The sequence below is a fragment of the Egretta garzetta genome, unplaced genomic scaffold (genome assembly GCF_000687185.1).
Source record: "Egretta garzetta isolate BGI_Z169 unplaced genomic scaffold, ASM68718v1 scaffold946, whole genome shotgun sequence".
NCBI lineage: Eukaryota > Metazoa > Chordata > Aves > Pelecaniformes > Ardeidae > Egretta > Egretta garzetta.
This window is the reverse complement of record NW_009260032.1, coordinates 162,755-188,254: the sequence shown is the minus strand read 5'-3', so window position 1 is coordinate 188,254 and position 25,500 is coordinate 162,755. Positions and strand designations below refer to the sequence as shown.

The 25,500-nt window shown below is 40.5% G+C and overlaps 1 protein-coding gene across 5 annotated transcripts in view; it reads left to right on the top strand.

Annotated features, from left to right (window-relative positions):
- The window catches only part of TSC1 (TSC complex subunit 1), a 27,167-nt gene extending 2,265 nt beyond the window's left edge, over positions 1–24,902 (top strand). The window contains exons 2-23 of one of the 5 annotated variants that reach the window (XM_035896543.1): positions 3,715–3,777; positions 4,867–5,042; positions 5,891–5,994; positions 6,636–6,788; positions 8,503–8,647; positions 9,687–9,841; positions 10,162–10,235; positions 11,689–11,867; positions 12,334–12,443; positions 12,683–12,806; positions 13,198–13,304; positions 13,625–13,697; positions 15,496–15,594; positions 15,695–16,265; positions 17,003–17,046; positions 17,670–17,836; positions 18,702–18,884; positions 19,253–19,363; positions 19,887–20,009; positions 21,032–21,219; positions 21,333–21,494; positions 22,271–24,902. In XM_035896543.1, coding sequence (XP_035752436.1) covers positions 4,937–5,042; positions 5,891–5,994; positions 6,636–6,788; positions 8,503–8,647; positions 9,687–9,841; positions 10,162–10,235; positions 11,689–11,867; positions 12,334–12,443; positions 12,683–12,806; positions 13,198–13,304; positions 13,625–13,697; positions 15,496–15,594; positions 15,695–16,265; positions 17,003–17,046; positions 17,670–17,836; positions 18,702–18,884; positions 19,253–19,363; positions 19,887–20,009; positions 21,032–21,219; positions 21,333–21,494; positions 22,271–22,757 — 3,465 coding nt within the window. In that variant the 5' untranslated portion in view covers positions 3,715–3,777; positions 4,867–4,936 and the 3' untranslated portion in view covers positions 22,758–24,902. Of the gene's footprint in view, positions 1–3,714; positions 3,778–4,866; positions 5,043–5,890; positions 5,995–6,635; positions 6,789–8,502; positions 8,648–9,686; positions 9,842–10,161; positions 10,236–11,688; positions 11,868–12,333; positions 12,444–12,682; positions 12,807–13,194; positions 13,305–13,624; positions 13,698–15,495; positions 15,595–15,694; positions 16,266–17,002; positions 17,047–17,669; positions 17,837–18,701; positions 18,885–19,252; positions 19,364–19,886; positions 20,010–21,031; positions 21,220–21,332; positions 21,495–22,270 lie in introns of those variants that run through there. The other 4 variants (XM_035896541.1, XM_009641041.2, XM_035896544.1 and 1 more) reach the window with 4 other exon arrangements.
- The last annotated feature ends 598 nt before the right edge of the window (positions 24,903–25,500 follow it).

Below are 25,500 nucleotides of genomic sequence, written 5' to 3'. Positions count from 1 at the left end.
GGGGAGTAACCATTTACTGGCATGCCCCAAATTTAATTCCTTTTTAATGAAGAGGGATGAAATGCTCATGTTGGTCCCCAGAATCAGTGCTTCTGGTGTCTGAATGTCTACATTGTTGCAGCAAATGCTGAGGGCGTTCTGGGAGGAGTGTGCCTGTATGTCGAGTGGGTCCCCCTCCTCCCCACCCCTCAGAGAAGTATAACTGGCACTACCAGCTGCTTTTTCATTTGGCTTGAGATAAAAATACACTGAACAGAAGAACATCTTCTCTTGACAGAAATACTTAGAGAAGTCATAATCTCTTGAAATACTCTATCTCCTTCTCTATTTAGCCTTTTCCAATGAATCTTTTTCCAGCCTTTTCCTTTGTCTTGAGTTTCTAGCTTAACGGTATTGTATTGTGGTTAAATTAGCTACTGAAAAACATTTTTAAAACAAGTTGGTTCTTGGCTTCTCCTTTTTTTTTTTTTTTTTTTTCCCTGTAAGCTGGCTCCAAAGTTGTATTGGTACTTAAAATTAATACTTTTTATTAGAATTTATCTTCATGAAAGCTCTTGAATAGAAGAATAAGAAGTTTGCTGTTAGTGTTTATATATCCCAGTGAAATTAAAATGTTGCATTTTTAAAAGGTATTTAAACAGATTTTTTTCATTCTTTACTATCTAGTGCCTTGGATCTTTTATATAAAACTAATTTTAAAAGTTAGTGAAGAATCAGTGATTCAAACCATATGGACTTTGTTTTAATCCCGTCAGTTCCAAGTATGGCTGCAGGGATGTGGAAATTCTTCTAATAGGGGAATGATTGCAATAGCTAGCTATGGGAGCACTAAAGAGACTCTCGTCTGTCTTCTCAAATACATAGTATACGTGGTTGTGATACGATACTATGAAGATTTTAGGGAGATCCCGTTCAGCACAGATGTTGTATCAATCCCAGATACAAAATACTGTGGCATTCAATGGATGATCTCAGTTTTACGAAGTGATGGAACCTTTCCTGTCCTGAGTTCCTTATCTACAAGATTTGAAAATCACATCACAAATTACTGGTGGGACTGGTCATAAATCACGCTGATACTGTGGCCCCTGGGAACTGAACTTCATCTACCAGAACACGGTGGTTTCTGATTGAAAAAAAAAAAAAAGCCTGTTGCCTACTACTTATTCAGCTGTCTTTGCTTAAAAAAAGTGTGACAGGATTTAAGACTATTGCTGGAATTTCCTGGTTTGTTCGTTTGTGTTGGGCATCGCAGACCTGATACGCTTAGAGAGTCTCAGCCTTAGTCTTACTTAGGATTTAAAATCTGTTCCTCCCAAATGACTTTACAAGAGATCTTGCATCGAGAAAGCTGTGATTTGCTTTTGTAAAATTGCAACTATTTGTTTGTATCAGGGTGACAACATTATACTGGTGTTTATATAGCTTCAGCAGATAAACTTTCCACCTAGGGAAGTACCTATGTGTAATACTGTCCCATTTTTAGATGCGGTTTGGAATACTTCCGTTAATATTTTCAATACTGGCTTTTGGAGTGGAGATTGCTCCACTTTATGTGAAGTACTTCAGTGCATGATTGACTGATTGACAAGTTCATTTAAACTATGCTGGATTTATTGGCACACGGTCACTCGAGCCATCTGCTTCAATTAGTTTAGGGAGCTTGGGAAATTATTGGTTACCTATGTGTATAGTCATCGGCAACTAAGCTTGCGTTATCAGCCTTGCTTTTATCTTATTGTAGTGTTTGTGCATGCCATCAGGCCAATAGCATAAAGTTTGAAATCCTCTTACCTACTGGACACTTAAACCGATGTTTTTTCCATCTGTCTGCACAGGTGGTGTTGAAGCTGACCTCCAGAAACATGCATGTTTCTTGATTTCACCATGTGATAGTTCTTCCTCTGGCTATATCAGAATTAGTGAAACCTGCTGTTGAGGTTTTTACTGGTGTGGTGAAGATCTGGTCTGAGTGTAATAGTATTACTAGAGGAAAATAAGGAATAAAAGCATTCTTTCCACTCTGGTGGGGGGTGGGGAATCAAGGAAAAGAGTTGAGAAGGTCTTCCATGGGGTAAAAAGGCAGAGACTAGCGTTTATGCTGCTTTGATTCTCAAAACAGGTTTTGCTTGCAGCTGGTTTGGGGGTGTGGTCATGCATGTCTTTTGTTAACAAGACTTTAAACAACTAAGTCATGTTGCTTGGAAAGCTGGGGAATCTATTGCTTAACCGTAGCTGAGACTGTATCCTGATAGAAATTGAGGCATCTAGGTTAGCAAGCCCTGTATGGTCTCAAAGACAGTGTTCTCAGAAATGGAGGAATAGGTTACTTGTAGTAAACTGTTTCCACATATATAGTTCTGCAGGCATTCTGGGTATCTCAGTATAACTGTGATTTAGTAAACTAAATATTACAGTGGTTGCTAGAAACTAAAAAAGCAGTTGACTCCTGAAAATGAGTAACAGTGGAAGGTTGACTCTTAGGTTGCATGGATGAGTGGCTCTGAACTTTCTGAAAGGATGGTGTCACTTGTTGAACATTGCTTGCCTTCTAAACAGCAAGCTCTTTGAGGAAGAAGTTGAAGCTTGGAAGACTGCACAATGTAGAGATTAAAAAAAACCCCAAACAAACCAAAAAACCAACCCAGAACCCCAAATCACAACAATCCCAGCCCTAATCTTTTTGGAAAGCAGAGGTCCATTCTGTGTTTGAGTAAAAAATTCTCTTTTTCCCCCAACCCAAGTTTCTATTTTATTATCTTGAGCTGAAAGTCTTGCTTACACTATCAGCTGGTTTTAAGTCTGCACTTTTTAGGGCCTTGCCATCACAGGACATAAAAAGAAACAGCATTTAAATCTGAACACTTCAACTAGCAGCCACTGCTAGCTCCTTGTAGCTGAACTGAAATTTTGCTTATGCTGTTCAGCTATGCAGCCATGATCACAGAAAACTGAGGGTGGGGTGGTTTTTTTGTGTTCTGGAACTGTGATTACTGGAACAGTTAGAAAGAAAGTTTGTTGCTAATGAAATGCCTGTTGTGAGTGTGGTGCCATGTTATCACCTTTGAATTTGCAATCAGTGCCAGATTAAGTAAGCTGATGTCTTGTGGCCCTAATAAAAGTGACCTTGGGCAGTTCTGCAAGTACAGAGTGATATGTTGCAAATGACAAAGTTTACTGGTAGACAGGTTAACTCCTGCTGTCCAGTAACACTATTAAGAATAAGTTTTCAAGAAAGTAATATGTATATAAGGAATTACAGAATTATCATTTTAAGTAGAGCTCTGATGTGTATGGTTCTTGGCTAATGTCTAACAATATTTTGACTAGAATCTAAAGACTTAAACAACTGTAGCAATAATTCTATGTTCAGAATTTGGGAGGATAAGAGAAGGCTTCTTTCTGTATAAGATTTTACCTACCATAAATAAAACTCTAGCCGCTTTTGAAGGTTCACAGTACAAAACTATGAACTTGTGAAAGCCATCTAGTTGGAGGCAATTGCACAGCTTAACCTGTGGACAGTTCTGTAAAGGGCAACTGTGCAACACCTTTTGGTGTTTTTCAAACTAAGGGCTGACTTTCCTCACGCAGGAGGAACATAGCTCTGCTATGCTTAGTAAAGAGCTTAATGCTGTTCTGAATATACAAGGTTTGATGAGGAAGAAATAAATTGTGCCTTTTGTTAACCTCTTCATGCTTTTTCTTCATTAGTGATCATGAAAGGTGTGTGGCTGACAGCATTGCAGACAGAAGCTCAACTCGTCCACAGAACAGGTGCGGTATAAACAATTGCAGTAAAAAAGTCTTGTGTGTGAACTTGGTACGTGTCAGTCTTGCCTTCCATGGAGAAAGTGAAAAATGTATGCTGGATTGGAAGTAGGAGGAAAGAAGAAACCCTTGCTAATAAAATTAGGTGTGATGTGAAGCCAGATTCTTGCTGTCACTGAGAAAGGTTCGGCATAGGATTCTTATGGATGAAGAAAAACTTGATTCATTTTGTGATAGATAAATAGGTGTGATACCTGAATCCCTCCCTTGCTGGTATATGGGAGGAAGCCATCTTAAAAGCCTCAGATGGCTTAGGTTTACTCCTGCTTAGTACTGTGAAGCTGACTGACTAGTCATGTTACCTGCACATTGTTGCATTTATATGGTTTTTGCACTGCAGAATTTTTAATATATAATGCACAAATTATACATTTGACAAGAAGGTATGTTGTGCTGCTAAGCTTGTGATTTAGTATGCGCAGGGTGGCCAAGGAAAGCAGCTGTAGTAACCCTAACCGAGGTTCCTAACAGCTGCAACTTGGCCACATTGCAAGTATTAAAGCACAAATCTATTAGTATGCAATAATGCAAAGCTGAGGGCAGTGAATTTCTAATCTGGCCACAGGAGTGGAGAAGAATCTTGAGATGCATATTTGCACCAGTGTATAGACCACTATGTAAAGGACTTGAAAGGTTGGTTGAGGAGCAATTGCTGTAAGAAAGTGAGAATGGAGTGATTCCAGGGAGCTATTTGCATTTTATTCAAAACTTCAGTCTTAGTTGGCTGACCTGGAGAGCAAATTAAAAAAATTATGGTAACAGAATGCTCTGAGGGTCTGTACTGTTCGAGGTCTTCCACAAAACAGATTAATGTCTTTTTAGAAAAGATGAAGAAAACCCTGCTCGTGACTCACTGGCTTCTTTGTAAACTTTTCTTTTACTGCTTTTATTGCAGGTGTGTAAAATCTATTAATCCTTTCAGTGTAAAACTGTTAAATAGGCAATGCTGCAGAAAATAAATAGTGAAGTGCTGAGAGATTTAAGATGGAAAGGGAAAAAGGAAAGCTCGTTCATCTGCGCTCTCTTCTCTTCTAGTCTGGTAGAGAGACACCAATGAGGAACTTCCTGAAATTTTAACCTTCACATTCACGTTAGTACGTGCATCATGGCACAGCAAGGAAATGTTGGCGAGCTCCTCTCAATGCTGGATTCTCCAATTCTGGGTGTCCTGGAAGATATAACAGCTGCGTTCAAAGATAATCTCATTTGTGGTATGTATCCTTGTATGTAATTGGAGGAAGGGTTTTGCTTTAACACCAATAAAGGTAGAATATTTTTTTTTCTATCAAACACAGTCTTTGCAAATGCAACTTGAAAGAAACTTGATGTTTGGGTTTGAAATTGCTTTAAGGATTGAGGCTTCTCTTCAGTCCATTTTGCTTAATGGCATGCCTCTTGGAAGGTCTGTTATATAATTGTTAAAATGCTATTATAAAATAACTAGCTTTTCCTGGGGCATAACCTCAAGTTGTGAGCTGATGAAACTTTCTTTGTCAAGTGTATCTAGAAAGAATTAGGTGTCATCCACATTATGGGAACTAGTGGGATTTTGTTCATTCAAAAAATAAACAACAAAAACCCCCAACCCCAAACAAAACAACAAACCCAGACTTTCTTGAAAAAAGTATTGCTGCTGTTAAGGCATCCCTTACACTGATAGAGCCTTTTCAGAGCACGAGAACACTGATCTTCCTCTCCTTTATTTGCTGAAGGGAGAGAATGTAAAGTTACTCCTGAACTCTTTACCTGTACCAGGTAAAATACTTTTGTCAGCTACCTCTAGATTTTTAAGGTTAGACAGTAATTGTTAGTTATTAGAAAAACTAGTTACTTTCCCTGAGCTGAATGCAGTTGCTTGAATGGTTAAGAATTAGAAAATGTAGTTGAGAGGTCTCATTTTCGCAAAGGTCTGGTAAACACTAAGTACTGATTTATGTTCTAAATTGTGTAATAGTTGTTAAGAAGTTGTGCAATGTCCCTATAACAAATGCTTCATTTCTAGTCTATTGAGAATGGTGGTTTTGTGTTTTGTTTTTTCTTGCTGTAAACAAACTGATAGACCGTGGACCTATGCTTGTGAACAACCTGGTGGATTATTACTTGGAAACCAATTCACAGCAGGCACTACATATACTGTCCACACTGCAAGAGCCTCATGACAAGGTAAAAAAAAAAAATAATCTTATCAAGTATGGCAGATTTTTGCCTGGTATTGAAACAGCTGTTGAAATAGCATCTGTTAGAACTCTGTTTTTCCATTCTATTATAGAATTACCTTGTTGTAGAGATGTAGTATCTCTGTAGTAAGAATAGTTTTAAAAAAATGTCAAAGGTCTCTCTTTCTTGGGTTGCTTAAACTGACCCAGTTAAGCAAAGAACTGCTATAAATGAAAGTTTTCTGAGGACTGATGTCTCTTTGCAATGCTGCTGCTGCTTGTTTAATGCTGGATGTGTTAGCCTAAAACAAACTGGGTATTTTGAGAGCACATAAGGACTGACTGAGCGAATGGCACTACAAATTGTTTTACTTCTGCTGAACAGAATCTTTTAATTATTTATTTATGATAAACGTTCTGAAGTGCAATGACTGCTTCTGGACTGAATAGTTGCATTTTGCTACCAGCAGACTTAAATTTATTGCTGGGTTTTATTTGCTCTTGGATCCTGTCTATTTGTAAAATGCCCATAGTTTCCATAATTGGCAATGGCAAACTGTTGAGTATACATTGGTGAAAAAGAATATATACCAGTTAAATATAAATGCCTTTCCTTGTTCTACCACTCTCTGCAAAATCCTCTATCAGCATCTACTGGACAAAATTAATGAATATATGGGCAAAGCTGCTACCCGTTTACCCACTCTCTCTCTGCTGGGACACGTGATAAGACGACAACCATCTTGGAAACATAAGCTTTCTCAAGCACCTCTCCTACTTTCATTACTTAAATGTCTCAAGGTAAGAACTGTTAGTGTTGTCCATAAAACACTTGTACACCTGATGATACACGCTTGTAATGCAAGGCATCTGTTTCCTCTTTTGATGTCATTTAGTTAAGCTGTGAGAAGAGATAAAATGTTGATTAAAATACTGAGCCACAGTGGAATTATACTCTGCTGATCCTGTTATTACTGACAGTCTTGTTTCTGAAAGCCACTGTCCCTGTATAACTTTGAGTTAGAAAAGTTTTAGTAAACTTTTCTAACTCAAAGTTAAAGATAGAGGGCCATCAGTGAAATTGATGGATATCTTGAACGTGAACTTAATGAGAAATACAGTAACTTCCCATTAGTGCATTCTGAAATTTGTGCATGTAAGGTAATATGCTCTACTTGCAGCACAGATGGGCCATGCAGTAGACTATTCCGTGGTGAAACTACCTTGGAATTAGGAGACTTTCCCTTCTTAGCTACAGATATGCTGGACTACAAGGAGGTGGCTGTTTCCCCATGCTTTGTTTTATTTTTACCATCTGCAAATTTATCAGTTATCATACTGTTCAGTATTGAATAAAGCATGGAAAGTGTTTTGAGACCTAGAATGCGTTGTCAGTAATGTAATTTAATATGATAATGAAGAATTCATATTGGTCATTTAAGTCATTAAAATGCATGATGTAATCAAGTGCCAGTGCTCTTCAAAACCAAAACACAATGAATTCGTAGCTGCCAAGGAAGAAGCTACAAGTGCTGTTACTGGAACTCCTGATGTGCCTGACGAGTTCCGTTATCCTTTCAGTGTAAATCTTACCTGATTGTGAGAGGAGTGAAGCGTGTCAGAAAGCTGGTGGGAGTAGAGCAGAGATGTGGAAACGCTAGGGATGTGTATGGAGGGATAGGGATGGACATGAAATGTGCCATGGAAGGTTATGTCTGAGGGAGAATAGAGGCTGTGGATTACACAGAGGAAGAAAAATTCTTAACGCTGCCTGGTCAGGCCGAGCGGCTCTTGGGAGATACCAGGACCACCAGCTCAGTGGCATCTGGCCACAGGCTTACATGTGCTGTTTGCACACCTATCCTGACAAAGCAGAGTAACTACCAAGGAAAATGCATTTTTTGTGTCCTGTCCTAAAATCTGATTCTCTGTTACTGGTTCATCTAGCTGAAGATTTTTACTGCCACATCCCTTTCCCTTGGTGTAAGCCACGGGGTCCTAGTTACTGTTTGAATTACTGCTTTATGAAATATTTAGCAGCTGGAGTCACCAACCAGGTTTAATAGAAAAGCTTTTGACCCTTGCGTTGGTAATTGGCAAACATGGGCCTTGAATACTCTGATCAGATTTGCAGTTTCTCAGGCTCTGAATGCTGTGTGTGCTTAGCTCTGCGATAGAAGGAAGGCGGTACCTAAGATGCTTCACATACCAGTGATTCTTTTTTTTCTACTCAATTGTGGAACTGTGGTGATACTCCCTTTTTAACAAAGTCAATTCTTTATACAGAAAAGCATCAGCAGAATAGGAGCAAGAACCCCGAATCTTTTTCCTTAGAGTTGTTCTGAGTAAAAGAGATGACAGTCTTGGTTCACTTAAGTTATGTTAGGTTTCAGGGGGACTGTTTCAAAGTAGAGAACTTTTTCCATGATGATGATTCAGTGTTCACTTCATCCTTGGAAAAAAATTAAGTTCAACTCTTTTATCTGACTAATGCAGGTTTTTTCCCTTCTTGCAGACTGACACAGATGTAGTAGTACTCACCACAGGTGTCCTAGTGCTAATAACCATGTTGCCAATGATTCCTCAGTCTGGCAAACAGTACCTTCATGATTTCTTTGGTATCTTTGGGCGTCTCTCAGCCTGGTGCTTGCAGAATCCAGGTGAGATTTCAACTTTGTTGCATGCAGTTATGGTTTAGTAGTATCCTTGTGACTCTTGCGCAGTTGGTGAGCACATTGTTTTGTGAGACTCTTGACGGTCTGAGATTATTTAAATGCAGAAAAAGATGTATTAAGCCCACAAGCTGTTCTGTTCTTTGATAGTTAGCATCAGGGAGTGCTGCTTTGCTCAAAACATAGAAGTCTTAAATTCTTCCACGTGGTACTGCTACTACATGAAGTTTCACTGGACTGAAATGTTACCCTGATAACAGTGAAAAGCAGAGATTGATCAGGATAAAGAAGGGAAAATGCTCACATTTGAGGCAGATACTTAGGAATTTGAGATTCCCAAGATGGATGGGGAGGGGGAAGAAGCAACATGTACGAGTTTCTTTTGATGTACAACTATCAATAGTCACAAAAGTGTTGGTAAAACTACTCTTCTCAGTTACAGCATTAGTTCTGATGAATTGGTTTTGCTGAATTTGTTGTAAGGTGTCTGATATCTAACACTAGCATTATCTATGAATGTGTCTCATGGCTGTATGAACAAATACTATGTTAAGCACAAAGAGATGCGATACAGAGGGGCATTTTGCATGGCAAGCAGGATTGGAACTTACAAGATGGCAAGTAAGACCCAAGTCTGTTGTGATTGCTTTTTGTGGATAGAAGCTTTTAGTTTTTACCTTGGAAGTGAAGCAAATCTTAGTTTGCTTTTTTAATCAGTCAGTCTTGAAAACTCTGGGTCACTATCTGGAGGGCGTTCAGGTTTTAACTTGGATAAAAAATGCTATGCTTTGAGAATGACAGGATACTGGTTGGAATTAATGGTCCATATCTTAATTTTTGGTTTTGCTGTGAGCTGATGAGTGTTTCCTGTTCTCTCAGAAGACTTCACAGTTTTGGTAGGGACTGTTCGTATCTCAGAAGACTTGTTCCAGTTAACATTTCAAATTTAAAAGTACTTTGCTTGTATTCTTAGAAGTTTTGTTCTTTTCTCCAATGTAATGAAGAAGATTCTAACTACTTTTTCCAGGTCACGTGGCAGAGATTTATCTTGTCCATCTTCATGCCAGCGTCTATGCTCTCTTTCATCGTCTTTATGGAATGTATCCTTGCAATTTTGTCTCCTTTCTGCGTTCTCACTACAGTATGAAGGAAAACTTGGAGACCTTTGAAGAGGTAGTCAAGGTAAAATGCTGCTCATCTCTGTATTATCTGAGACAAGGAATTCATAGCTGTATAAAGGCAGGTATTTGCCAATTTAATACACTACATCGATTTAACTGAGGGCTGCTCAACGAAACAGAATAAAAACAGACTATTGGAGGACTGAAGTCTCAGTTAAGAGCAAGATCCTCTCTTGAAGCTGTGATGATGTGTGTTAGCTTTATCTGTTAAATGTTACATTCTGAACTATTGGGATCAGTAGATTGCTCATCAGCTTTGTGTAGTTTAGTGCAATCGAAAGATGCTGTACTGATAATACATACTTCTTCTTGCTCATCCAGCCAATGATGGAACATGTGCGAATTCATCCGGAATTAGTGACTGGATCTAAGGACCATGAACTGGACCCACGAAGGTATATATGTTCACTCTGCTATTAGGAAAGGCTATAAATGAGCAGCTTTTAGCTGGGTAATTTCATAAGGCTTACAGCAAAATCTTTTCTGTCAGCTGCAGTGTGTGCCAGTGGTGTTTTGCCACCCATATTCATAGGTGCACCAGGTAAACATGAAGACTTTCTTCATCCAAGCTTATAGCTGGATGAATAAACAAAAACTGTTGTGAAAGGCCGTTAACAACAGTATTGGGGTTCTAAATTAATTTTCGTTCTGGGGTAGAATCTGTCCTCTACTTACCAGTTGACTTCATCTTAATTTTATGACTTAATGATCAAACATCCTCATAAAATTCTAAGAAAAATTGCTTATAATGAATAAAGAGAAACTACCACTGACCTGCTTCCTTGGCTTAAGGTTTTGGGTCTTTTGTTTGTTTGTTTTTGAAGTACTTGGTGGGATTTAAGTGTTTAAAATGGCTTCAGTGTGTCTTGTTTTGGTACCTAGATATTGGTTCAGTTAACAGATCAATTCTTTTAACAGGTATGTCTTAACATTATCAGCTGTATTTAGTTTTCTTTAGAATTAGGCTCATTTGCCTGCAGCAGCACCACTTGCTGCTTTTCTCTTGTCTCCACAGGCCCAGCCACTGAAGAGGAGAAATTGACTCTTGTTGCTGCACAGTAGTGCTCTTGCCCTGCTTTTCAGAGCCACTAGGAAAACACTACTAAATGGGAACCTATTGAATATCACAGTGCTCAGTTTTGCAGGCTTCTCCCAGACAGGGGGGAGGGTGGCACCACTAAGGAGTACAGTTGGCACAAAACTACCAGTTGAAGCCTTCTGATTTGGTATCTTGCACATAATATCTTACAGTCAAAAGCAATTCAGCCTTTAACAGACAGCCTGCTGTGCTTTCTCTTCTTTACAGTAAACTTCCATCCCCTGAAATACTGGGCAGATCTAATCTGGCTGCTTAATTTAGTGAGAAAAAGTTTTCAGAATGAAGGAGGTAGTAATAATAAAAAACATTCCCAAAACTCAGGAGGAAAAACACAGACCTGAAAATGGCATTGCAGATAGTGTTTGCTTAAATAATATAAGATTCCCTCACTGCTGGCGTGTCTAAATTTTGACTACCAACATCTGAGTCTAGTTGAGCTGATTTCTACAGCTGCTGAAGCTCAGGATCAACCAAGTCTTCGTGTGCTGTTCCTCCTTTCCAGAGTGCTCCATGGCAGACCTTTATGGATCTCTGTATCAAAGCTGTTTGTCTCCTCTCTGAGACCCCCTCTTACAAGTCATCTGGTTGCAATTTCTGTATGGTGCCTTGTTCCAGTTTTGGCTGGGAGCACGCAAAGCTGTCTGGAACAAATGAGCCACCCTACAAGCCAGTTCCTCATATCTCCAGGAACTCTTGTTTGTAACAATAATTGACTAACTTACTCTTTTGGATCCAAAAACTGTCTGCAGGTGGAAAAGACTAGAAACTCATGATGTTGTGATAGAATGTGCCAAAATCTCCCTGGACCCTGCAGAAGCCTCATATGAAGATGGCTATTACTCTGTGTCTCGGAAACTCTGCACAAGCTTAAAACATCATCAAACTGACCCCAGTGCCAGCTATTACATTGACACACAGAGCAGCTATGGTAAGACCTGCCTGATGGCTAATAAATACCCAATTCGTGGAGGAAAACTGGCCCTATAGCAAAAAGACATCTTACTAATTTATCCCACTTAAAGTCCCATTCTTAGGCACCAGAAAATAAACTGTCATTTTAAAAAAAAAAAAAAAAGTATAGAGATATATGCTGTGGCCATGCAGACACACAGAATGTTGGCAAAGTTGCCTTTCCACTGCCTGTTCCTCCCCTGTCCCCCCAGCTCCAAAATAATGAACCAACAACAACAAAAAAAAAGCTGTAGTATGTAATACATTCAATAGGTAGTTTCTTGGGCTGGAAGAAAAGTTTCTTGTTTGCTAGTTACGACTGTGTATGTTGAATGGATTTGAAATGTTTTGGTTAAAAGCCTTTAAATACTAGCCAGAAGAATCATTGATTTGTATTTGATGTGTTGGATACTTTTAATTATTTTTTTTTTAATATCTTTCAGGGACTTCTACCCCATATTCCACTCCTCGGCTAACACTATCACAGATGCCAGGGCAGCTACCTCAGATTCTGAGCCCACAGTCAATACGGCTGTCAACTGAGCCACAGCAGGTAAAGCAGGAGATAAAGCACAGCATGCTTTTAATTCTTTGCAGTTTGTTCATTGTTTCTCGTGACAATCTAAAAAATTCATGTTTCTGAGAAGTCCTGTGAATTCTTCAGAACTGAAGTGTACGTTTCAGATTTACTACCCATCTGATTTCCTGTGTCAGAACCTGGATGCAAATGCTTCATGCGTTCCTTTTCTGAGCTTCACTGATTTGTGTTTATTGTGTATTGCTTTTACATAGGTTACCATCTGGAGTCCTTCTGCAGTTTGTGGTATGACCACTCCACCAACCTCCCCCGGAATTGTCCCATCAGAGTCATCCCAGTCTGCATCACAACCTTACAGCAAAGCTTTTGGCACATCTGGTACGTGCTGCATTATGGAATTAGGCCTTCAGGGTTTATTATAATAGAAAATCTGGCGGTAATTTTTGCTGTCAGCTTCTTAAATGGGAAAGCCACGCCATGCCATTTGATAGGCTTAAGTCATTACTTCTGTGAACTGAGTACCTGGCCATCTAGAGCAGTGCTAATGCAAACGCTGAGATGGGAAATAAGTTACAGTTAATTAAGTGCCAAAGTCTGAAACGGGCCTTTTGGAAACTGTGCACTTTTATCTTGGTAAATAGTTGAAGGAGATTTAAGAAGTAAATGGTCAAGATAGTGTTCAAATGTGTAATTCTTCGCATACAATCTTCAGCTGAAAGGAGGAAGTGGGAGCCTTGCTGAGAAAACTTTCGCTCCTCCTTTTCAGCAGGGGGGAAAGGAACACCTTTGGGAACACCAGCCACATCTCCTCCACCCTGCACTTCAGATGACTTTGTGCATGTTTCACTCCCTTCAGCTGCTGCCACACCTAAAAAGGTACAACAAAATTCTTCTGCAAAGAAATCTGATTTTTCTTTTTTTCATTGACTTGTCATACATGCAGTGACCACAACTGAGAAGGAAAATCAGAGTAACTGACTTATAAAAAATGTTGCATTTTATTGCAAAACCTCACTTTCTTGTAAGTTTAGACAACTATTGCCACTTGCAGTTGCACAGTTTTAAGAAGTCTTATATTGGTTTGCTATTTAAGCTACCTGTTTACAGGAATTTCTTTTCTATGAAACTGTCAAAAGACATTTGTCTCCAAAAGATGTCTGATGCAAAGAATCTGTTTTGATTTGGTTTTTTTACAGGAGGACAAAACAGATCCAGGGAGGCCTTTACTGTACCGACAGCAAAATGTCATAAACAGCGATAAATCATTGGGTAAGCTCAGTTTTCCTCTCCCTATTGCAATAACTTATTGTAAACAAACCCTGGTTTTATTGATATATGTTCCAATCACCAAACACTTTTCCACAGGTTTTTCTCTTTCTCTTTTTTTTTTTTTCCCCCGAGTTCTTCGTAGTTCCAGGATCCTGCCTTAATCTGTGATTCAACTTAAAACCTCCTTGTGATGCTTTTGATTCCATTTTAACTATGCACCTTCAGAAATAGCTTGCAGGATTTTAACTGGCCCTCATGCATACTTATGCATGTTGAAATATACGGATCTACACTGAAGGCTGAAAAAGAATTTTTTTTTTTTAAAGCTAATTCTTTGAGGGTGAATTTTTTTTATTAGAAGCAGCAAGTTGTATGTGAAGTCTTGAACAAGTTGTGTGTCACGTGTCTGGGTCAAACCGTAAGGATGATAAAGTGTCTGGAGCACCTCCCCTACAAGGAAAGGCTGAGAGAGTTGGGCTTGTTCAGCCTGAAGAAGAGAAGACTGAGAGGGGACCTCATCAACACATACAAATATCTTAAGGGCGGAAGTCATGAGGATGGAAGCAGTCTGTTTGCAGTGGTGTCCAGCGACAGGACTAGGGGCAATGGGTGCAAACTGAAACATAAGAGGTTTCAGTTGAATATGAGGAAGAACTTCTTTACTCTAAGGGTGACGGAGCACTGGAACAGGCTGCCCAGGGAGGTTGTGGAGTCTCCTTCTCTGGAGATATTCAAAGCCCGCCTGGATGAAGTCCTGTGTAGAATGCTCTAGGAGAGCCTGCTTTAGCAGGGGGGTTGGACTAGATGATCTCCCGAGGTCCCTTCCAACCCTTGCGATTCTGTGATTCTGTATATAGGGAGAGTTACGATGCTCCCTTTTAAAGGGTCTTGGAAAAGCTTTGTTTTCTATCTACAATTGTACTGCTGTAGTTGAACCTTTTTTTAAAGTCCTGTGGCATATTAAATCAACAGTGGATGGTTGAGGAACTCAGCCTCTAATAGGTAAATCTAGATTCCATTTTCCATTCTGTGGTATCTACATCTGTGATAGCTGTTGAAAGGGATTTTGGCACTGTATTTGAGACTTCCGTATTATGAATCTTTACCATCCCCAAAGTGGAGATGATAGTGAAATTTAAAGCTGGTTTTCCTTGCTGAAGTTGTTTAGCAACACTGGAATCTGAAGTTCTGAATTACAGGTTAAGAACAGGCTAGATTTTTCACTGGGTTCCTAATCCATGACTGAGCTGTGAGCATGAGATTTCTGTCCTGCATGCTTCAATGTGTGTCTCCCAGGCAGCTCTCTGAGTTTTGATCTGTAGTCACATATTGTCAAGTTTGTATTACAGCAGTTGGCTAAACTTCCTTTTTTTCAGGTAAGAACTGTGTCCTTGTCTAGCCAGATCAGAAGCTAAAGGGGAGTTTAATGCTAATGTGGAAGTACAGTAGTCACTCTACATTTAAGCCCCCCCCCCCCATTTTTTTTTATTTAATGGGTTAAATTGCAAACAGCACATCCTTATTCATAGAGGTGGTTACCTATGCTTGTTGTGCAATAGCAAATATTAAGTTTACAAAATTATATTTCGGGATCAGGACAGACTGGTGACTGATCTCTGAAGTGGTTTCCACATGCAATGGAACAGGAATCAGATAGCTTCCTCCCTTGAGGCAGCACCTGAAGGAGGGACAAGCTTATTCGAAGGCTATTGCAGCAGTAAAAGACTTCTGGTTAGTGCTGTGATAAGGCTGGAGAAAACTGCATCTGTACAACTAATTTTTCTTTTCTTTTCTTCAGACACACCCAGTAGTAAAAGTTCAGTAACCTTAAGTGATCTTCCAGAGTTTTTAGGTGGCTTGTCTTTTGAAGACAGTGCTGAAAAGGACAGAGAGGAAGGTAATTTCTGTCACCCTTACATACATCTTAGCTAAGGAAATGTTTGTAATGTTGAAATACAAGGTGTGTAATTATGCTCCCCCTGTCCCGTCCTTCTCAGATGCAATATCTAAAGAGATCTCCGAGATCACAACTGATGCTGAACACATGGTGCCTAGAGGAGGATTCGACTCTCCGTTTTACCGCACAAATGAAAGTCTGTCAAGCTCTCAAAAGAAGACCCATTCAGTAGTCTCTAGTGTTCAGGGACACAGTCAGACCTCTGAGCCTTTAACATCTTCTCTGGACAAGCCAGGGCCTGAGAGTGCGCGGGAAACACCCAAACAAACGTTTACTCCCATAGACAAGCCCTGTGGAGGCTCTGGTGAAAGCCCTGCTGGTAACAGGGAAGGAACCTCTGGGGAGACGAGTATTCTCACTCCCAGCCCTTGCAAAGTACCAGCACAAAGAAGAGCAGTGTTTGGGAGTGGGCAGCCTCCCCTATATGAGCACCTTTTTGAGGTTGCATTACCAAAGACTGCCTACCTCTTTGTTGGCAAGAAGACTGAGGAGCTGCTAAAGAAAGCCAAGGGAACCCAGGATGATGACTGCATGTCCTCTACTTCTCCTGTGGAAGTACTGGACAGACTGATACAGCAAGGAGCGGATGCACACACTAAGGAGCTGAACAAGTAGGTGACTAGATCTTAGTTTGCAAACTTTGTTATTCCTCTTTGTGCTGGCTTTATCTTACTAGCTGTGCCTGAAAAGCAAGCATGTCTGAAAATCCACAATGAAACCATGTTCTGCAAAACACTACTCTTAACTGAGCTAGGGGTTCTGGATGGAGGATTTTTATATTTGCAGTGATAACTATCTTGCTTTGGTATAAAAAAGGGGCTGTGGCCATAGGAGTCTTACTGCCTTCACTGACAGAGCTGGGGGTGAAGAAGCAGGGCTGTTGGCTGTGCTGCAAGTGCGGTCTTGGTACTGCGGTTAGTGAGACTTGTTTACTTCATCAGGCTGAAGTCCCACAATAGGTAGTCAAAAGCAAATGTAGAGGCCAAGGGGAGATTGACACTTTCTAATATACATGGAGCTAAGAGCTGGAGAACCAGATGTAAGTTTTAAGTGTATCTGCTGCATTCCTTCTTTTCATCTTACTACCCTGTATTCCACTTTGTCCTTATGCTGTTTTCTATGCTTGAGAGTATTTTTCTCTTAACTTCCAAGAAATTATGCCATCCATGATCTGCCCTTGCAACCCCCTGCTTGCACAGTTCCTCCTTATTCTCTTCATACTGACTGACCATAATTGTACTTTCATTGGGCTGTAAGCTCTTTTGAGGTGCGCATTCCATTTTAAAATGACTTGCAGAGTGTTTGTGTATTTAAACTTACTATTTAATGCTGCATTTTCATTTTTCAGATTGTCTCTGCCAAGCAAATCTGCTGACTGGACTCACTTTGGAGGTGAGGAAGTTTCTGATGTGTTTTGGCAATCTGTTCCTCTGTTATTACACTTGATTAAACAATGACCTGCATACTTTTTCTACTGCATTAGTAAAAAAAGGAAAGATGGTCCCCTCCATTAAGTCATGGTTTATCTGCTTAGCAGATAGACATCTGTGTTCCAGTGAGATGAGCTGGCTTTTTTCATCTTTGAAAAGTGAAAACTGCCTTCCCCACAACTCTAGATGTTTCTGCTTTTGACCATTTACGATCTGCTAGCCTTCCGAGTGATGCTGATTGCCTAACAGATCCTTCCACCTTTGAAATACTACTTGAATCTAAAACTGATGATTGTTTTCCTTGCTGCTTCACGTGTGTGTCATAGCTTTGTGTAGGCTTCTGTGGTGATGGTGAGCTTGGCTTTTTTTCTTAATGGAAGGAGCAATCCATTTGAAGCGTATATATGTTGCTCTGGAAAAGATATTTAAAATGTTAAGTTTGTGTTGGAGATCAAATGGAACAGACAGATTTTTAAGTTGTAATTTCAAAGAAATCCAATTTGCTTATTTTAGAAAATATTTCCCATGTGTGCCACAGGGACAGTACAGTTCAGTGACCTCTTGTGTCTTCAAACTCCAATCCAGGTTCTCCCCCTTCAGATGAGATTCACACCCTGCGTAACCAATTGCTTTTGCTGCACAACCAGTTATTGTATGAACGCTTCAAAAGACAACAACATGCCCTTCGGAACCGTAGACTGTTGCGAAAAGTGATTAAAGCAACAGCACTGGAGGAACATAATGCTGCCATGGTGAGCAGGGACACAACTCTAGCAGTCATTTAAACACTGGTGCTAGGACAGGTATAAATTGGTTTGGCCAGTATCTTTCAGTACCGCCCAATTAAAAAAGAAGCCTCATTTCTCACCTTATTAAAGTCAGTGTTTGTGGAATGACTTGTGGACGAGTTACAACTACCATGATTATTAAATCCTGTAGCTTCTATTTGACTGTAGGCAACTGAATCAGTGGATGCCTGCGTGCTTGACCCCCGCCAGCACTTACCTTTGGATAATATTAGTCTTCACACTTAGTGGAGTGGTTGCTTAACGCCTGGCTCAGCACCTTATTGCATTATTTGAAGAACTGTTGTCCTTCCACTCCTCAATTGAGGAGCAGTAGCAAAAACCTGGAAAACTCAAGTGTTCTTTTCCAGAGGTATTTACTATGACAAAATTTGAAGTTGTAAGTGCATCGAAGGATGTCTCATTACAGATTTAGGCATGTTTCATTCTCTACCTCCACATTATAGCTACTTCCAGCTGCAGTTTCACCTTTTGGTAATTCAGTAGCAAAGACAAAAATAGCTTTCCAAATAGGTTTTGTCAAAAGCATGAGGTGCAGTTGAAGAACCTGCTGTTGCTCACTGTACCTTTGGGTGTCACTTGGAGTTTCTGGACTGTCCACTCTAGTGCCATTTAATCTCTCTTTTCAGCCAAGGAAAACCCCAAAAGCCTTAAGAACATGCTCTATATAAAATGTTCTATGTATGGAAAAGTGTTAGGCCTGCATGCTGTTAATTGATACCAGTGCTTTACTTAGCTAGCAGCTTAGGACAGATGTTATAACTAATAAAGCAGGTGTCTTGTCTGATGCTTCATATGGGCTTCTTAACAGAAAGATCAGCTGAAGCTACAGGAAAAAGAAATCCAGGCCTTGAAACTAAGTCTGCAGAAAGAACAAGCAAGGTACCACCAGTTTCAGGAGGAACATGAAAATATAGTGGCTCAGCTTCACAGCCAGATCAGACAGCTGCAGCACGACCGGGAGGAATTCTACAACCAGAGCCAGGAATTGCAGGTATGAAGCATGACACTGAACAAAATTGTTACCTACTTACTGGTTTTAAAAATAACCTTCCTAACAACATGGCATGCAATATCTGAGAGAAAGTTGCGTGTCTTTATTAGAGATACTGTCCTGATTCAGAATAAGACAGTGGATGATTGGAAATGCCTAACTTAATCGTCGTCCTTTTATAGTTCTGTTTTGTCCTGTCTTCAGTTTGGAAATAGGAAAGTGCACTTCCTTAGCTGGTTTGGGGACTTTCACAAGTACTCAGTATAACTTGATTGACAGTGCTGGGGGTTACAGCCCTCCAGCCATACGCCATTCTAGTCCTTATTAAAGCTTCAGAACCCTGAGTGAGTTTTTTTTTATTTGAACAGACCAAGCTGGAAGACTGCCGGAATATGATTGCAGATCTGAGGTTAGAATTAAAGAAGGCTAACAACAAGGTGTGTCACACTGAGTTGCTTCTTAGTCAAGTTTCTCAAAAGGTAAGAAAAGTCACAGTCCCCAGTGTCCCTTTGTGTCTTTCTGTTCATTTTTTTTCTGATAATATTTATCAGGTGCCTTTTCTTTCTTGTTCTGAAAGAAGCCTGTGCTTAGTTCCATAGAATCTGGTATTAATTGCACAAAAACAACACAAAAATTTATTTTGGTGAAGAAATTTCTAAACTCAGTTCAAAGGCTTCTGAAACTTCTCATTTTGGCTGCTTTTTTCCACAGTAGGAATTTGCAAACTGAGCAATATGAACTGGTATTAAAGCTCTGCTAAATCTTGGCATCTAAAAGATATTGTTTGTATCAGAAGTTGAATGGACTTCTTCTGTAAGTGGAAACACAGTTATGTTAAGGAGTGCAATGCCTATATGCTGAAGTTCTGCATAGGCTGTCACCGGCTTTATGCAGACTAATTTATTTAACACTTGTTACCTACGATGCATTGGATTCTTGTCTTTGTCTCCCTTCTTTATAAAAATTTTTTTTAATCTTTGATTCTGTTCAATTTCTTTAAAGCTCTCCAACAGCGAATCAGTGCAGCAGCAGATGGAGTTCTTGAACAGGCAACTTCTGGTTCTTGGAGAGGTCAATGAGTTGTACCTGGAGCAGCTGCAGCACAAGCACACAGACACTACTAAGGTATGATTGCAGAGTTGCAGAGGAGGCCTTTTGGGGAAGGCTTTGCTTGAGGTCATCATCAAGCTGTTCTCAGCCTTGTGCTCGGAATGAAGAAAACACTTCATAACTTAATGGATACTTTGTTTTGAAATTGATTTTCAGGGATTGGATTTCTTATTTAATCTTCTGGTCAGATATTTTTGTGCACTGTAGGTTTATGGAATATCTTCAGTGCCCTGTGCCTGAAAGCTCAAAAGGGGATGTTAGGGTACACCTGAAGTCAGTTTTAGCCACTGGATATAAACTCTTGGCCTTTGGCAAGAAAACATTGCCAAGACTTTACTGTGCTCTTCATGTAATTGTCAGCAGACTACTGCTGGTAAAGTAACACTGGGCTCTTAGGTTTGTGAAAGTGTATACTGTAGGGTGCTAGAGTTTGTAAAAAGACCTTAACCAGGATTTTACAGGGTTTTGTGAGGTGCCGTTTTAAAGCAAGCAGTCTTATTCTTCTCACTCAGTCATTTTCCTGTTAAGAGTTAGTATTAACTTTACTAAAACTTCTGTGGTTCATATGGTTTTACTTCCTGACTTCAAAGAAACCTTTTTTTAATTAGAAGCAAGTAAATTACACAACAATATAGCTGTTTCTGCGTGAGAGCAAGTAATTAAAGAAGGTTAATAATAAGCAAAAAAAAAAGTCTTTTTCTGGTATTTAATGAAGGTCATGTTGCAAAAATGGTTTTAAAATGGAGTTTGTCTATTCTAATCCGGTGCAGAACTAGCAAGTTTGCTTTGGTGAAAAGAGCTTTTCATAAGGAACATTAACGTGCTAATAAACTTCAGTGATGTATAATTATTTTCACAGTAACTTAATAGTGTACATCCTCCGAGTATCCAGTTCTCTGTAACTGTTTTTAGAAGTGCTTCTTTTATTCCATCTTGCTTTAAAATGTGCCTATTTATAGCATCAGAAACATGTCTAAATATTAATAAAAATAACACACAATCAAATTATATTTTAACATTGTGTTCTTCCCTTCGAGGAGGTTGAAATGTTGCATGCTGCTTTTCGGAAAGAACTGGAGAAAGCAAAATTGTGTGTTCAACAGCAGAGCCAAAGGCTTGATGCTTCCCAGAAACGGATAGCTGAACTGGAATCGCAGCTTGCTAAAAAGGACCACCTCTTCCTTGAGCAAAAGAAATACCTGGAAGATGTCAAAATCCAAGCAAGGTAGGGGTTGCCTATGTAAAACCTTAGCTGTGCATTGGCAGATGCACTATCATAATCGAGGCAGAGTCTGGAGACACTGGACCTGATAGATTTTGTTTTCTTTTTCTGTCCAGAGGTCAGCTGCAAGCAGTAGAAAGCAGGTACAAGGCCCAGAAAAGAATCACACAGGCATTTGAGCTGGAGATCTTGGATCTGTTTGGCCGGCTGGAGAAGAGCAGCCTACTGAAAAAACTTGAAGATGATAAAACGGAAGCAGCTGAAGCAGCAGAAGAAAGGTAAGGTGATGATGTAAAATATGCTGGACTCATGATCAGCTCCTTGGAAGTTGATATCCTTGTGGAATTCCTAGCACTTGGATGCATAACCTCAAAATATTTCTGTTCCTCCCCCTTTTACAGACTGAATCTATTTCAGGAGTCTGCCCAGGTTACTGAGAGTCATTGACAAAACTGGAAGTGCTCATGCAGTACTTTTCAGAGAGCTGAACTGTTACTCAAAGTTTGAGAGAAACCTCTTGTTTTGTCTCATAGACCGGCCTCTTTAATCCACAAATTGTCATGCTGTTGTTAAGTAGTTGTTTTACATATGCCTACCTAAAGCCTCTAGGTAGTGCTGTACTTTCCTTCAGATCATACCTTTCTTTTTCCTACACCAAATTCTGCTACAGTATCAGGATAACTTCTTGGCAGCAGATTTGTGGCGATCACCTGTGCTTGGCTTAGGTAAAAGAAAGTTCTACAGTCCAAGGAAGATGTACAGATCTCTTCCTTTACCTTGACAGAGCAGGACCCAGTTCCATTTTGCTTTACGATTATTGTCAGCTTTGGACTTAAAACACTGGACGTTGCAAAGCTGAGTGTGTGACACTTTTCTGGTTACCCTCTGTCACTTGCTTCGCTACAAAACAGTGAAGGGAAAACTGTTGCAGCGCATATGCAGTAGCAGATACGAGAAGTAATCGAAGTAACCTGCCTTCCCCAGCATTTCCCTTTCCATTGTAGGCAGTTGCTGCCATTTCCTTGACACTGTATCCTCTCTCATTCCAAAACAGGCTGGATTGTGGTAATGAAGATTCTGTGGCGGGATACAGTGAAGAAACAATTGGTAGAAATGGAGAGACCAAACCTCCCAGCACTCGAGGTAGTAGTAGCAGTAAGGGTGGCAGCAGCAGTGAGCTCTCCACCCCAGAAAAACCCCAGAACCAGAGATTCAGCAGTCGCTGGGAGACATCCGTGTTGCTGGAGCCCTCGACTACTGTCCCACTGACTGTAGGTTCACTCCCCAGCTCCAAGAGCTTCCTTGGAATGAAGGCACGAGAATTATTTCGCAACAAGAGTGAGAGCCAGTGTGATGAGGAGGGTGTAACCATCAACAGGCTTTCTGATCCGCTAAAGACTGAACTGTGTAAGGATCCAAGCATGGAGACAAAGGCCCCTCCAAGCCCCGATAACCTTAGCCTCTCGCCTAAGATCCAGGAAAGCAGTGTTGGACAGCTTCATATCATGGACTACAATGAAACTCATCATGACCACAGTTAAAGAGGAAGATAGTCAATCAGTGTTATTTTCATATTCTTGGCATAGAACAGGAGGCGTGAATGCAAGTTTAACTAAAAGCTTTTATGTTTCTTTGGTCTGAGCAGCTAGCTCATGCAGCGGAATAGGATCGATGTCCAGAAACAGAAGGCAGCTGCTGAATGAATGCAAAGTGGATTTTTGGGTCTGGAATTGAAATGCCCAGCCTAACTCTTGCTTCTTTCTCAAATTCAGTCCTTAGCAGCGTGTACTAATTTGAAGGGACAACTGTTAGCATTTGCAAGTATTTTTTCCCTTTCTCCCTGTCCCCAGTGAGTGGCTGCGTTTATGAACTTGAGTGCAATATGAGGCCAAATTAACATTTGTGAGTCTACTATGAATGCTTTGTATTTCCTTGCAAGCTTCCAATTTAGAGCAGTTAATTGTGCTGCCTGCCTGGGTGACTTCGGTTGCTTTCATCCTGGAAAGAAGCAGCACTAGAATTCCTAGTGCGTTCATCTAAAGGTCTCTATTTTGCCTGTCCACCATCCCACATCCCATCAGAGCTCAGCCTTCTTTAAGTTGGACTCTGACTGAATACCTAAATGTTAAAAGAACAGTGTACCTCTGCAAAACGATTCATTCGCCCTAATTCATGATCATTGTTTATATTGTCCTTAACATTTCCTGGAAAGTTACGTTTGAACAGACACTGAATAAGGAACTGGAGCTTGTAATGCAGAAGAGACCGTATGTGCTGAAGACTTGTTAAAACACTAGCTTCTGATCTCTGGTATTTTAAGTGTTTGCCTGACAGACTGGTACTGACCTCAGACTGGTTCATATGGGAAAGCAATTGGGGTGGGAGAGGAGGGAAGAGGAAGCTTTACTCAAGTAGGGAGAGCGTGCAGAACACATGCGTAGAATTGCAAGCTTAGGAAGAGTCGCAGAAGAGCATTTGTTTCGCTGATTGGGGAAATGCGTATGCTGCCTGACCCTCCTTCGTAGTTCTGGTCTTTGTTCCTGGACTGAGCAAGACTACTGTGCTTTGAGTCCAAGAAATTGGCAGCATTGTTCCTGGGAATATGTTTCCAGGCTTGACGTACAGAATATGGTTTCCTTTGAGTGCTGTTCTGCTCAGGCTGCAGCACGTTTTTCAGCTCAGCAATGTCAATTTGGCTGTAGGTATCTCCCCTTCACCCTCATCCCATTTCCTTAGAAGACAAGGCTGGAGAGGAAGCCTGCTCAAACCGAGAATCAGAATCCTGTCGTGAAGCCGTTCTGCGTTAATCATGTTTTAAGTCAATGGTGAGCCTTCTGTGAAGGAGGATTGTGGGATCAGGGCTTGACAGTGGTCAGACTCAATCTCCTTCGTGACGGAGCAGAGCCCGCTGTTAGGAGGGCAGTGTGCTCGTTTTAAATGTTAGATGTGTCTGGGTCCGGGCGCACTTGGACATACCGGGCTTCACAGTTACCCTGCGTCACGCGTGGCCTCTCTTCTTAAACATTGTGTGGGTGGCAGCTGCTGTTCAGGAATCGTCTCGCATACAAATCAAGTCCAAGTACACTTGCACTTGTAGTTCAAATTCCTTTGTTACCCCAATAGGAACAGGAATCTGTCAGAGCGGCTGGCGCTATGCTAACTTGCACCTGACAGTACTTTTCCTCCCATTTCCGCTTCTTCCATCACACCTAGGGTCTCAATACATTTCTGCCTGTCTAAATTATTCTCAGTGTCCTTTCGGTTGGTCAGTCCTAACTCTGAAAGTAAAGGTGAACTTCAGTGGTTTTGTCAAAGCTTGAATCTGCATGGAATAGAAAATAGAGAGTTGGTTGTAAGTGACAGACTGGTTTTGTTGACATGTCTATAGGCTTTCTAAGACTTAGTGGTAGCAAACGTGGTAGCGTATGTTCCGGTAAGATGTGGAGGTTTCCTGCCCCTTGCCCCACCGGGTCCCAGCCCCAGGAGTGAACGGTTTGCACGTTGCCCTCAAAGGGCTGGCTCAGCCGTTGGAGGAGTTCCTTAGCCCATCCTTCTGCTTTGCCGAGCCCCAAAAGGTGTCTTGCTTATTACAATGACTTCACTTGTTCTGAGGAGAGGCGGTTTTTGTTGTTGGTTACAAAAATGCCCTGGCAGTAATGCAAGCTCGTTGATAAGGTGACTTTTTTTCTTCTTTTAAAAAAGATTTTAGCACCGGGATAGTAATGGAAACCACTTTAGGTTTGTTTATGGACCACAAAGATTACGGAGGAACAAATTTTGCAATTTTTTTTGTAAGTCTAAAAATCATGGATCTGCTGTATGTAGTTAACTTGCAGTTTGTTGGAAGGGGTCCCATCAGTGAAGTGGAAACAGATTTTTTTAACTGACTGCTTTTAGTTAAATCTAAAATTGCTGTCTTTGTCAAGTTAATCTGTTCCCTGCCTCGCTCTTTGTAAGCATGTTAAACAATCCACATTAAATGCCATAAATATGAAATATGAGGAAATGGTACAATCGTAAGCTAAAGAGAACTTAAACCAAAAGGAGGTTTTGCTGTCCTTATTAGAATGTTCTAAAATGTCAAGGCAGTTGCTTGTGTTTAACTGTGAACAAATAAAATGTATTGTTTTGCACTACTCTGTGTTAAATTCCCTGCAAGCCGACCTCTTTGGGAGCAAGCTGAGACACAACGTGCAGAAACAAGTTCAGTATGGAAGCATCTTCCCAGGCCTGCGTAATGCAGAGCAGATACAGGGTTCTGCCCCTTTCTGCACGGGGTTCGTC